Source organism: Xyrauchen texanus, chromosome 25 (genome assembly GCF_025860055.1).
Source record: "Xyrauchen texanus isolate HMW12.3.18 chromosome 25, RBS_HiC_50CHRs, whole genome shotgun sequence".
In the NCBI taxonomy this organism is placed as follows: Eukaryota; Metazoa; Chordata; class Actinopteri; order Cypriniformes; family Catostomidae; genus Xyrauchen; species Xyrauchen texanus.
In genome coordinates, this window is record NC_068300.1 from 39,228,940 (window position 1) to 39,244,061 (window position 15,122).

At 38.9% G+C, this 15,122-nt stretch overlaps 1 protein-coding gene across 1 annotated transcript; it reads right to left on the reverse strand.

Moving 5' to 3' along the window:
* Positions 1–766: 766 nt before the first annotated feature.
* On the reverse strand, positions 767–13,462 carry LOC127618723 (tumor protein p53-inducible nuclear protein 2-like). The gene is made up of 4 exons (XM_052091334.1): positions 13,214–13,462; positions 7,356–7,682; positions 4,979–5,108; positions 767–3,853 (listed from the first exon to the last, which is right to left on the reverse strand). Exons 2-4 carry the CDS (start codon positions 7,477–7,479, stop codon positions 3,586–3,588), a joined length of 522 nt encoding a protein of 173 aa, XP_051947294.1. The 5' UTR covers positions 7,480–7,682; positions 13,214–13,462; the 3' UTR covers positions 767–3,585.
* Between the last annotated feature and the right edge of the window lie 1,660 nt (positions 13,463–15,122).

The following is a 15,122-nucleotide window of genomic DNA, read 5'->3' on the forward strand; positions in this document are numbered from 1 at the left end:
TTCCAAAACCTAGTGAGCTGCCTTGTCTTATGCTGTCTACATAGGCTGCTGCCTTCTAATGGTGCTTTCACATGCTTTTCAAGCACTTTTTGTGAGTACCAGAGTCCGTATTTTACCAGTTTGTTTTGTTTGGTCGATGTGAAATCTGGTAGGGTTGCCAACCTTTGGCAAATCAAATACGTAACGCATAAAGATTTTGAGAGCCTCAATACAGAACAGGGATTCTCCTATAGGGGCATTTAGCATAGGTACTCAATGCCAATTTGGGGGACATGGGAGGGAGGAGGTGTCGAGGACAATAGGCATAGAGTATGGGATGCCTTCATTTGCAGCTTCAATACAGGACTATATGTCTACAGTTTGTGAAGTTTTTGCCATGTTTCGGTGTTCCAAACCTCGAAACTGATCCCCCTCATTTGGTCATCAGTCTTGGAGGGTGGTCCACCTCGAGCATTTAGTTACTAGAATATGGGACACTAGGTGTCCTGTATGGGGCTTCTAAATTATGGCCAAAATACGGGATGTCCTGGCTAATATGGGGCAGTGGGCAACCCAACTTGATTCGTACCCCAGACCAGCTTTTCAGGCAGACTAATAAGTGTTGTTCACTTGTGATAGGGTCGCCAACTGTCCTATATTAGGACGTCCCATATTTTGGCCATAATTTAGAGGCCTCATACAGGACACCTAGTGTCCCATATTCTAGCAACTAAATGCTCGAGGTGGACCACCTTCCCAGACTGATTACCAAATGAGGGGGATCAGTTTCAAGGTTTGGAATACTAAAACGTGGCAAAAACTTCACATACTTAAGACATATAGTCCTGTATTGAAGCTGCAAAATGTGAAACATTTAAGGAGAGCCCCCCCATTGGAAAGTGAGACATCCTATACTGAAGCGCTCAAAATGCTCAAGTGTTTTCTGGGACGGATTGCATTTGGTATGAATGTAATCAGACCAAAATCACAAAAGTGAACCGCAATTGATGATATCTTACTTGCAAGTCTTTCTTATAGCGCTGCTGTTAGCATGTTGCTACGCTAAGCTAACAACGCAATGCTACCTTAGAATCTGGCCAAAATTAGGTGTCTTAAAAGGGAGCATAGGGTTGCTGCCTACCTTCATGTCGAGAGTGCAATTCTTTAAAATGTTGTCAAGGTTGGCAGTTCACTTGATTTTGGAAGATAGCTCATATAATTGCAAACAATGACTTGGTTAGCACCACAATGTTGAAAATGTACAGACTGCAACATTTACTTTAAAATTACCTCTTTACAAATGAGCTCCTAAACTGAGTTAGTTTAATTCTTGCTTGCACCTTCCCCTACATACTTTTCATTCTTCTTTTCAAAAGTGACGACTCTTCCGTTCCTGGGTAGGGTTGCACCAGCTGTGTGTAAGGTCTCACTTAAGTTGAGACGTAAAGTTCACAATAAGGGCTTAGTAACTACTAGATAGTTTGTAACCAAGTCAGTGCTTAATTTGGTTGCACCACCTGTAAAGGCAAGGCTTAACTAGTAGGTCGTAAGCTCTCCGTAAAGTGATACGTATGACGTTTCCAATAAGCAGCCTTCAAATGTGTACACAGAAGTGTTAAGCAGCTGTGAATTTCAGTTTGAGCTTGTTCAAATCTTGTTTGCTCGTAACTGTTGTAACTCTCAGTTGTAATAAATTATATCGATAATACGATAGGAAACAAAACAAGATTTAATTAATGATATATTTAGCTTATGTAAATAACAATATTCAGTTACTGAATCTAAAATGAATACGGGACTGTGGCATGGGGGGCGTGGTCATGTGTTGGTCTGTCATGCTTTCCGTTCACTCTCTCCCTCACTGACGCTCTGGTGTGCCTTTTTGTTCTCCCTCCGCATCACTATAACGAGAGACAGGTGTTAGTGATAAATGTGAACCAGGTGACGAGGCTTACCGCTCTCTCTGTCCCGAAGATCGACACATGACCACGCCCCCCATGCCATATGGACAATAAATAAATAAATACTAATCAAACTAATTCATTTTAATTTCAACGTAATATCTATTTCATATATGTTGAAACTTGACACAGGGCGGAGTACACAGGAAAGTGCACCGTTAGATCGGTTTCAAGCTGAAGTAAGTTTTTTACATAATTTTTTCTCCTGTAAATGTAAACGAGTGTAAATGCAACATCATACTGTATGTCGAAAGGACTGAAGCCTGTCACACAAAACATGAGCTTATTGATGTCATTGAATGAGTCTGCTTTTTTATTCCATCCGTTTCTCCTAGTTGGAGGCTTCTATAAACATTTAGGTTATACGTAGGGTTACTGTACGTCCTACTTTTAATGGTGCAACGGTCACATATTTAGTAGTGCATAAATTGTAACTTAGTGCCCATTTATGCCACAACTAGGCAAAGTTGTAACTTACGTATAGCTGGTGCAACCGGCCCCTGTAGTGGTTTATTTTCTAAAAGTGATTTTAGTTGGTGAGATACACATCTCCTCAGGATATCTGGATAACTCACCAGCCAGAGAAAAAGAAAGTGGTCAAGTTTCTACAAAGCTTTCAATGGTTTGCTCTTTCATTTTACAGACAAAATAATTGACTTGATTATGTTCTGACACTAGATCTAGATCTCAGACCCAATGTCCTGTGTTGTACATTCAGAGGGATGTTATATGTAGAGCTACATACAGGGTTTGTTTGCATCTCCTTTTCAGCTACATTTACTGCTACTTTTGCTTTGAGCCAAATGCACACTACAGAACCGAAGCTCGTTGAATTTTAAGTCATGCCAAAAAGCCCAAGATCGTAGCCAACTCTACTTAGCCAATGCTCTACTAATTTGCGCACTTGTGACACTCGTTACGGTACGATAAATTTCAAGCTTGTTTGAAATCTGGCTGACCAGTGAGTGCGCAGAAATGCGCAACAGCTGATGAAATTGTGTGGGACTCATAGAGCGCAAGAGGAAGGCTATGCTGTATGAAGCAAAGCCAACACTCTCATCCATATTTTTTGTTATTTTTGTTCTTGCTCACATTCTGTGCAAATCATGCTCTCAAGAATAAACTCTTGTGTTGCTATGTGCGAGAGATTTTGTGACAATGAATTTTGGTATCATAACAACAGTTGGGCACGAGAATGGTCTTAAATGATGCACCTCGTCTGATTAGTTGTGTAAAGAAGAGCGCAACAACATGACAGAAAACAAGAAACTGTGAGTCTTTAAAGTTGTGCAAGACAATGAGCTTCAGTCTTGTGGTGTGCATTTGACATTCAGGATCTCATTTAGGCAGTATAAAGGGCCTTAAGCAAAAATATGGATCCTCTTAGAGAGAAAAAATGTGCTTGGTGATGGGCTGCCTGATAAGAGCGCAAAGAGGAGATACATTAACTCACTTGTGCTCAACCCATGGGCTAGACAAACCTGGTTAACATGGAACTGAACAACACTGTGGACATAAAACCAGTACAAGCAAAAGAAGCATAAGGACTTTAGCAAGGACAACTGGGAAAGGGTATATGTTGGGCGATGTTGGTTTCTAGGGGTGTTTAGGTGTAATAATGCCCTCCATGTAAACTTTTGATGCCTCAGTGGCAGAAGTTGCGTTGGCACGGTTGGTGCAAGAAGGAGTTGCGGGTGTGGGTCGAGCGCCGTTGGACCTGTTCGCGCACCCGGTTTTGGCGTTGCATGCGATTGCGTGTCACGTGGCGACGCTCAGTGCGGGCTTTGGCCTTCTGGACCCTGGACACCTGGGTGACTTTAGCCAGACCACTGGCCTGTGCAGCTGCTCCTCGGGTCACCCGTGTGGCAGCACTGCTCCTGGTCACAGCAGGCACTGCTGATTCAGACATCCTACTGGAATAGTGTGAAGAGGAGGAAGAATAGGATACACAGAGGAAAAGTGACAGGTAGAGGGACAGAGTGAGAATGAAAAAAAAAAGACAGAAAACAACATTTTGTTTAGGAAAAAGCATCCAGGATCTTCTTAACTCTGAAATAAGTGTCCCACATATCCTAAAATATTAATCGGATAAATGAATATACATGGCTAAGAGCTGCCAATAATTTAAATTATGATGGCTGATAATTATGAACTACATAATAATAGTACAGGACCTCTGTGAGAGCCACAAATGTTGTGCAAATCGCCAACATGGTGGCTCTATAATTTGCTAATTTCTTATTCCATGTCCTAACCAGCCACAACACGATAAAGTGACTAGGGATAATTGACATCTCTTGTGTTATTCTGAGTTTTTGGCCAAACCAGACATGACTGCGACATTTTGTAGATTGCTTGGTTTTGCCAGGGTAGCTCCACCCACTGTGAAATCTCATTGGTCCAAAATCATACATTGTATATTAAAAATATGTTCCCTTTGGCTGTGATTTTGTCGCTTTGTACAGCATTTCACTTTAATGGGGAAGAGAAAGACCACTTGTAGAAAAAAGAATAATGGTGGCTGAAGGAATGGAAGTCCCGCCTTTCAGTTAAAAGAACCAATCACTTTTTTTGATAGAGACATTGCCGGTTGGTTTACTCTAGAAATTTTCTCTGGTTTTCAACATCTCTAGCCAGTTTAGTTTGAAACCTTAGTCTTTGATGAGCTGTTGTTGGTTATCTGTACAGCTGCACGTTGCCAGTATAGGTGGAGCTGCGATGTCTGCCCCCTGCTGACTTAGAAAAAACATTATGGTTCCATTTTAAGCTTAAGTTGCTCCATTGGTAAGAAAATTCCTTATTACACAATGTACGTATAATCAGGGGGCATTATTAATTGCGTTTTTTGAATTTCTTGAACATGTCATTTTTTATATGATTAATCGCACTGAATTAAAATGTTAATCACAACAGATTTAATTTCAAGATTTTGAAATTTCCCAAAGTAGAGCTGTACCCAGGGATGATACTAAGATGGCTGTTGAGTGAAAAGACTTGCCTTAAAGAAACTCTGAACACACAACGAAAGTGACATTTACCTGACACTGCCAGTCAAGCTGGAGGTGCTCTCCTCGATGGCAGGGAGATGGCCGGGTGAGACATACACGGACATGCTGGGGTGCTCGATGAGCAGGTCCTCCAAGGGGCTGGCCTCTGCCGTTGCTCCTTCTGCAGTAAAACAGGGGGGAGGGGTGACAAACCAGCTCTCATCCATGCTGCAGTCACTACACGAACACGAGCCCCGCTCGCTTAACAACACATTCACTTCTACTGAGTCAAGGTGAGAGAAGGAGGCGGTTTCAAGAGGGGAGCAGATGGAGGCGGGGCTTGGATGTGCTAACTGTGTCCTGCCTGCTCTAGTCCTGCGGTGATTGTAGGCAGGAGAGGAGGGGCCACATTTCTGAGGTGCATGACAATCACTGCAGGGACAGGCATGCGCTACTGGACGTATGGCTGCCTCAGACCCATCCTCGTCTTACAGTGAAGCAAGGAGTGTAATAGATTGAGCAGACAGAGTATGGAGGATTTCCAGAATGGGAAAGGTTTGTTTGAAGCCATGCGAGTGGGAAATGGAAGGACCATGAGCACACATACCAGTAATAGGAATTAATTCAAATATGGAGAAATGAGAAAGGGGACAGAAACAACGGAAAAACATAGAAAATAGGAATACTGTCATTAGTTTCTTATAACCCCTTTGAAATGTCATCTTATCACCATTGACTATCTTGTGAAGTTTTAGTAACTTGGTTTGAAAGCCTAATGAGTTGCCTCCGTTTCAGCGCAATCAACAGCATTTGTAGAATCATTTTGATTACCACCGAAAATACGTTCAACTCATCCCTCGATTATTAAAAAAGTAGAAGCCAACATCATGGCTATCGTAAGGCATTAAGTGAATGGGAGTAAAACACTCTTGTTTTAAAAGTAAAGCTACAATATATAAACATTAATCTTGTTAACATGATTTTAGTGTGATAAACTCTCTGTTCTACATCATTTTAGAGTGATAAAATTGATGACTGATTTTACAGCCTTGTATCGTCACGGCAACGAAGTTGTAATTTTGGAAATAACTTTACACAGATAAGGTTAGTAAGCAATTGCATCACACTAAAATCATGTTAATGTATATAATGTTTATGTCTTGTGGCTATACTTTTGAAACGGTGTGTATTTTAGTGTTTATGGACTGGCCACATTCACTTCCATTGCAACTGCCTGACTGAAAATTTTATTTTTTTGCTTTTTCATAAATAAATGAGGGACGATGTTTTTTTTTTGTGGTCATCAACATTATGACACAAATGTTGCCAATTGAGCTTAGCTTATAGTGAACTGGAAATATTCCTTTAAGATGCTGCTTTAGAAGTTACTGCCTATGTAGACAGAAACACATCTCACTGGGTTTTCCAAATTCCTCTATGTCCACCAGATATTATTGTAAGTTGTCCCCTTGTCACCATGGTTACATTTTTAACTACCTTTGCTAAAACTTAAACTTTGTGCCTGATTTGTAGCCGGCACTTTCCACAAATAGGGAGTAAAGTAGGTGCTTTTGGGGGGGGGGGTCCCTTTTTAGTCTGGTCTTTTTTAGTAAGGAGTTGCTATTGATCGTCAATCTCAGGAAATCAAATTAAATATTATATATATATATATATATATATATATATATATGAGCTGCAATGATTTTGCAACCCTGTTGCCAACTTTGGGGTCTAGTTTAAAAACATGATTTGGGGGATTTTGCTAATATTTAGTATACATTAAATTAACGTAATTAAATATTAAATTATATCAAAATAATACGTCAGAATAGATAACAGGGTTGAAGATTTTGTCTAAAAGAAATTAGCACTTAGCTAGCTAGTTTGGTACCAAATGTTGGTTTCAAGTAATTGATCAACTTAAAAGTCCCATGAATGAAAGAAAAATATGTGTTTGATCACTTTTCTTCCAATGTCTTTGTGTAACCCTGAATGGTTGAGCTTGATGAATGCCATCAGCGCTACAATTTATGTGAAAACTGAGAAAATGAGATTATTTACTTTTATTATGTCTTCCTACCAAAGGGTCCAAATGATGGTACTTCTTGTGTGTCACAATTTATAATGTAGAAAAATAATTGCGTGCAAAATGTGTAACACAGCTAAACATTACGTTTTGGGAAATTAATATTAGCTAATGATTAAAAATGGTTTTATTTACTGACAGTAATTTAATTTAAATTCAACTGATTATGTCAAAACAGTGACTAAAAAAAAGTTCTAAAATAAAACATGCAATTTTCACCTCTAATGCTTTAAGAACAGTAATGTGACACTAGACTGCACCCTATTCATGCAAAATGCCAACCCATACGAATTTAGCTCCCATTAAAGGAAATGTTTTTCAATGTTTGTTGAGGAGACTCACCAGGCAGGTTGACAAGGAGCCATCCCTCTTCATCAGCCTCAGTCACACAGGGCTTTGGTCCCTTCAGCTCAGGAGTACCTTCCTCCATGCTGCCAAAAAACAGACTGCTGATTCGCTGGAACATGACTGCCTTGGAGGTCAAAGGTCACAGTTGTTTTCCTGAGGGATAGCTGCCTTAGAATGTTTCTTTACAAATAGCTATTTTATGAACTATATTCACTAATGTGGCAGGTTGATCAAAGTTGTCTTGGTCTTTTTGTTGTAACAGAGCAGTCTCAGAGAAGGCGCTGTACAATTTAAGGTCTCAATTGGTTGTGGTGCAAAGATCTATATTTAACAGAACAGACAGAAAAAAGAAGAACAGCATTAGTCATAAGAATCATATTATAAAATATCAGTGACATCTCAAAGAAGTAACATTCAGCAACCTGTATCGCAAGTCCTTCCAACATTTACTCACGTGCAAGATATGTTAAATGTAGTTAAATCCTAAATCTTGATATTCGTAACTGCAGTTTCACTAGTACAATTTCACAATAATCTGCTTTACATTCCTTTTCAATACACAATTATAGATATCAAAAATAAAATTACACATAGTTAAAATGCTAATTTTCAATAATCAACTGTAATGAAGTAGCAGTGCTCTCACACATGTGTATTTTTATTTAAGATTACTTTGGATTATATAGGTCTTAAATAGCCCCCACCAAAAAAACATCTGGATCAACAGCAGTTTGCAGACTTGGCACACATAGTTGACATCAACAAGACATTCATTCGCATCCCGAATCGCATACTTCTGCACTATTCTATGTCATTTTGTAAGTAGTGTTAGTAGTGAGAGTACTATGTTCACACAAAAAGTAGTGTACTATGAGTACCCAGTTAATGTACTTCTTCAATTAAAAAAACACAGTGTGTAATGTTGGATACTTCATGCACTCGACGGCTGCGATGCTGGTCTGACAAAACAATTGAAATTAATGGTGAATGTGGCTTCCGTGAAGACAGCAAATTACAAATGTGTGTTGAATGCTTTACCATCACCCAACACTGTGTGAATATGTCCATTATTTCAGATATATGTGTTAAACTGAGTTTGGCTAACATGCTAAAGCTAGCAGCAACACATCGCAGTGTGTATGAAAAGTCACTTCCATCGGCTGAAAAGCGGCAAATGCTTTGGTGTCGTAAAAAAAAGATTGTGTTCCACTTGAGACGATACTACACTTTGAAATGTCATACACTTCATACTTAGATGGCTTAATACAGTGTTTCCCAATCACTCTTTCCCACAACACTAGTTTGCCGTGAAAGATTGTCAGATGTACCGTGGAAAATAATGAAATTCCACAAATTAAATAAATGCATAAATAAAACAGCAGTAGTCAATCGCGTGCTTGGCATCCGCAGTCCTACCGAGGCAGATTGCTTGGTTGGTTACAGCTATGGCCAATCGCACACTTGGTTACAGCAGCGTGTGCACAGTGAATCTGTGTCTGACAGGGATGGTGCTTCGAATAAAGGTATTCAGTGGAAAGGAGGAGGCGAGAACCGGCTTTTCAATATAAATCATAGTTTAATAGTAAACTTAAAAGAAGACACAAACACACACATGACGGACATGTCCGGTAACGATCTCTCTCTCCCGCACGACACCCTGCAGTCGACCTTTATACCTCGGATGCTTGATTAGCCTAATACGGGACCGGGTGTGTATGATCACGACCCGGCCCCGCCCTCCGCCCTGCCACAAAGATGCACTCGTGAAACTTCTCATTTGTAAAGAAGCTGAATAACATGTTACATGTACCGACCGACTGAATGAGAGGAGCATGTTTTTCATTCACTTCGGCATCGGCAAGTAAGTCTACCTTGTTCATCAAGAAGAGAAGAGGGTGGAAGAGCTATTAATGGGCAAGTGTCTGATGTTTATACATGTTAAGGGTCTTTCACATGACTCGCATCAGCGCTGCAGAATACATTGAAGTCTATGAAGTGACGTGTTTTTCACACACATGTTTTTGCTTCACCAATAATGTCTTTGAGAGTTCTAAGCAACAAGAAATATTTAAATACTGTCCAAATTTGTGAAGAGACATTGAATGTCTCATAATTTCTTTTAATTAAATATGACCTTATCGTTTATGAATATCAGAGACCCCAGTTATTGAACTCATTTAAATTCACCAAGAAAACTAGACCTTTTATTACTTTCTGCAATCCAAGCAACAGCAAGCTTTTTTTCTCTCTTCCAAATGCATGTTTTCAATGTTTATTGTGCAAGATAAAGTCTCTTGTTAAATTTCGGTCATGAATGACACAAAATGATTCACTGACTCACTCATAGCACATAAGATGCTCATTTTATCGCCACCTAGTGACATTTCCAGAAGGGGTCACTGAACTAATCAGTTAATAAAATTGAACAAATTTGTGAAACAGAAGCAAGCCTCACCAAAATACTCTATCACTAAAATAGCTGGAATTGGTGCTTTAAGCTTATTCTTTAGAAAAAATATCCCCAGAAAAAATGTTCATGGACCAGTGATTGTCTTACATTTTTGCCCTTCATTAGTTTGCATCCCTGTAATTTGTTGTGGCATTGCAAGAATGAATTTGCCAGAACAAATCAATAAATTAGAAAAGAAGCAAATTTGTTGTTTTTTCATTACCCAATTAGAGCTCTTGCCACCTGTGACCTCATTATACAGCATACCTATGTCACTTGCATTTTTTGCATAGCTGAATTTCAAACATTACAAGTAAACACGCTACTTAGACGGACAGAAAACTTGGGCATGTTCTTGAAAAGGAAAACTATTGATGTAAAAAGTGTGCCATGGCAGAAAAAAGGTTGGGAACCACTGGCTTAATACATAGTGAATAACGTGTCATTTGGGACACAGCTATAAAAGTCTGTGATAAATTTGCACCTTACAAAATTGGACTGTACTGAAACAGACTGTACAAGAAAGGTGTCTAAATATAGTCAGCTGAGGAAAAACACCCACATGAAATTCTAAATGTATGAACAATCTGATCAGTAAGTCCAGGTCTCTTACTCAATGGGTCAAGGTTTGGCTGGTTTGTAACCCAGTAATTCAACCATCCTGATTTACAGTATATTCCTCCCTGACTGCAAATAATGCCAAGCAAATTAATTGTCATTTACAGACATTTTTGTAATATCTTCATAATAACTTTAATATTATTTCTATAATATCCTTGTAAAGAAGTCGAGTTGTAACACATATACAGCTCTGGAAAGAATTAAGAGACCACTGCAAAATTATCAGTTTTCTGGATTTACTATTTATAGGTATGTGTTTGAGTAAAATGAACATTTATGTTTTATTCTATAAAGTACTGACAACATTTCTCCCATATTCCCCAAAAAAATGATTGTCATTCAGAGCATTTATTTGCAGAAAATAACAACTGGTCAAAATAAAAAAAAGATGCAGGGTGGGGTCTGGATAGCTCAGTAAGTAAAGACGCTGATACCACACCTTTAGTCACGAGTTCAAATCCAGGGCGTGCTGAGTGAATCCAGTCAGGCTTCCTAAGCAACCAATTGGCTCGGTTGCTAGGGTTGGGTTAACCTCCTCGTGGTCGCTATAATGAGGTTCTCGCTCTTGGTGGGAGTTGTGCATGGATGCTGCGGAGAATAGCATGAGCCTCCACACATGCTACCTCTCCGCAGTAACGTGCTCAACAAGCCACGTGATAAAATGCGCGGATTGACAGTCTCAAACTCAGAGGCAACTGAGATTCATCCTCCACCACCCAGATTGAGGTGAGTCACTATGCCACCATGAGGATTTAGAGCACATTTGGAATTGGGCATTCCAAAAAAAAAAAGATGCAACCTCAAATAATGCAAAGAAAACAAGTTCATATTTAAACAACACAATACTAATGTTTTAAAATAGGAAGAGTTCAGAAATCAATATTTGGTGGAATAACCCTGACTTTCAATCACAGCTTTCATGCGTCTTGGCATTCTCTCTACCAGTCTTTCACATTACTGTTGGGTGACTTTATGCCACTCCTGGCACAAAAATTCAAGCAGCTCGACTTTGTTTGATAATTGTGACCGTCCATCTTCCTCATGATCACATTCCAGAGGTTTTCAATGGGGTTCAGGTCTGGAGATTGGGCTGGCCATGTCAGGATCTTGATCCGGTGGTCCTCCATTCACACCTTGATTGACTGGATTGGTTTTTCCCACAGGAAAATGCTCCACACAGCCAGGTCAATCAAGGTGACCCTGTCATGGCCAAAACAATCTCCAGACCTCAATTTGAATCTCCAGAGCATTTATTTATGCTCTAAATGACAATATTTTATTTGGAGTTTATAGAATAAAACAATTTTTTTTATTTTACTCAGACTCATACCTGTAAATATAAATCCAGAGAAACTGATCATTTTGCAGTGGTCTCTTTTTACAGAGCTGTACGTACTATTTGCAACTTTACGAGCTTGTCTGTTGTTCAGATAGTTATGCACTAGTTGCCATTATCTTTTGGGTGAACAAATTGTTTTTGCTATCCTTTCCTAGAACTAGTAACAAATAAACCATTTAATTTGTATGCAGTAACGTCATGGACCTTCAAAGCTTTTCATTTGTTATTATAAGGTAACCTGTGTAATTATATTATATTATATGTCATATAATATGCACCCACACTTGCCTTAATCCAAAAACCCATTTAACAACAAACAGAAACAGCTGACGGACAAAAATAGTTCCAATGGCTTCCCTGCAGGCAGGATGTAGGATTATATCGTTATTATTTATGAATGGGCGGGGCCTCGCGATCCTGCGTAAGGATGACGTAATGGACTCAACTGACCCCGCCCTCTTCAGACAAGCAAATAGAGTACGAAACGGCAGAAAGGAATTGGACGTTTTAACAGAAACCACCAAAAACAACCGTTAATAATCACGGTTTTGTGACAGAATATTTTTAAATAGATGCTGTCGTAACAAATACAACAACAAAAAAACGCTAATTCGTCATATATCGTCCTGCTTTGTTAATTAAACATGATTTTAGCTTACGTCTGACAGATGCTGCAGGAAAACAACATCAAATCTTGTGTGTACCATTTCGACGGTCAAATAGCCTTCTATTTGAAAAATAGCAAAGCAAAAGCGGGTACATGAATGCCAAAATATGAGCATATTAGCAAATAGCAAGGACTGCAAAGGCAGAGAGAGAGAGAGAGAGAGAGAGAGAGAGAGAGAGAGAGAGAGAGAGAGAGAGAGAGAGAGAATGCAAAGGGTCAAAGCAATGACAGCTCGGATCAAGGGTATTACCAGCTCTCTTAAATCACTCATATAACATCACACTACATCACCCCTAAAACGATATTATTATCATCAGTGTAGCTGTTCTGAATCCAAACGACCGTTGATAAACAATTAAAAATGTCGTATGGCAGATACAGACTGTTCCTTACGTAAAACGACAAATTCAGCCATAAACGTCGACTTGGCATGTCAGATATTTTAAGTAAAAATAAGTTAAGCAAAGCAACACAAATTCTGAAAATCACTAATACACAATTACAGGCTTTAGTCTACCGCTACTATCTGAAATGACGAGAGCAAACAAACGACGACCTATAAGAACGAGATCGCATAATAATTGAGCACATAATTAAATACTATTCATACACATACATTTATAGACAGTAGGTAGTTTATTGACAGCTGTTATTAGCGATTGCGATGTAAAAGGCAAGTCTGATGTAGTGCAGGTTAATTTTACCGCTCCAAAACAAATATGGCTTTAAAAGGCGAAAACAGATGTAGATGAAGAAGATTCAGCATCCTTTCTTACCTGCAAAATGATTCAAGTTGTAACGCGACGACCACACAATAAAAACGACAGACAAATCTTAAAGCATAGCTTTAGGTATTATTTTTATGAGGTAGTAAATTCACAAAAAATATGAAAAAGTCTTTCTTCTTAGAAGAAATCTGCGTGTAAAGTCTGATTCACACGACGTTTAGGTCGTAATATCTGCCTCTTGATGTGTTTTTCGGCAGATATTGTTTGGGATGTTATTGCTTCGCCCAGCTGATCCGCAGATCAGAATATAGAACGTACAAAACTGCTGATTGTGACGTCACAGCGCTCGTAGCAACGGCCTGGCCCAGCCCACTCTGGCCGCTGGGCCAATCAGAGCTTTACACAAGATCGAGAGCCGTAAGAGACACGGTGGGGGTTGGGTAGAGATAGTGTTATCAACGATCCCCGGCATCATTTGATCGTCTTTGGGGCCTCACTTTTGTCACTCTATGAAGCATTTAGGGGAAAGTATGCCTTTATTCTAGAATATAATTCTGTAGAATAGTCCAGAACAAGAATCAAATAGGTTTCTATAGATGTTTACTTTGGTCGAGACTTGTTTTTAATGTATTCAAACTGTATGGATAGCTGTCAGAAATGCAGATTATTAACTTTAAAAGTCTACAGGTTTAAAATGGGTATAAATTAAAGGTCATGGAGTTGATTTTGGAATAAGGGCATGATGTGGTTGAATATACTGTATATATATATATATATATATATATATATATATATAGCGATGGCTGTACTTTGTCTGCTTGCATAAGTTTTGGCTTGGTACTGCTGGTAATATGATCAGAGCAGAGGTCGTGTTATGTGAGCTCTGTCTCTTTAAACAGTGTTTGTAAATATTACTTGTCCCCTCCCTCACCACATTCCTCTCACTGTGAGGGAGGGGCATAGGAGTCAACGTGTCAGAAGTGACCAATCATAACGCATGACCTGAGTATGGACATGTCAGCAGCCAATTGAGAACTGGAGATATTTGAAAAGACCTTGATGTTTGACTTCAAGCTTGAGTGTACCTATTCATAAGCAGTTTCCTGCCATTTTGATTCACTGTAAGTATTTGTATCTTTTCTGGGTCCCACTTTATATTAGGTGTCTCTAACTACCATGCACTAACATTAAAATACATGCAATACGATAGGTAACTACATGTTCTGCAAAATTCTCACAACATTAGAAGAAGAGGTTTAGGGTTAGGGGTAAGGTTAATAGTGTAACTACAAATGTAATTAAATGCAGGTACTTTAAATGTAAGTACAATGCAGCAGCATATATACATAATAAGTACATTAAATCAAATGCTTGAGTACATAGTAGTTAAAGACACCTTATTAAAGTGAGGGTCCATTTTCTGTAATGCTAACAAAAGGATAATAACTTGATAAATAGTAAGGCGTTTAAGTGTCAAGGTGCATGTTTCAAATCCAAGCCAGAGAGAGCAATGTTGTATAAAACCAGTAATAGTCATTTTGAAATAAACTTATTGTTTTCCCTTAAGATTATTTGTAGATGACATTGTATAGGTCTCTCTGACCTAATCACATCCCAGTAGGTAGACATTATTAAAACTTTAAACCTCATAAAATAGTCATGCACTTTTGAGAAAAGTGTTTAATATCCAGTATAGTTGCATTGTTTTGGTATGAAGTCAATTTGTCAACTCAAGTTTGGAGTACATTTTAGTCAGCAACAAAAACACTGTTAAAAATACAACAAAACAAATTAGGTTTTATATCTGAGGTTTTAGACAGTAAACAATCACAGACAGTTCAGTCACAGCCCACGGGTGAAGCGAATAACATCAATCATCTCACAACAAGGCCACGTGTCAAGGTCTGGGAATATTATATGGTCAGCTAAGAATCAGTTCTCATAGTCAACATGTTGA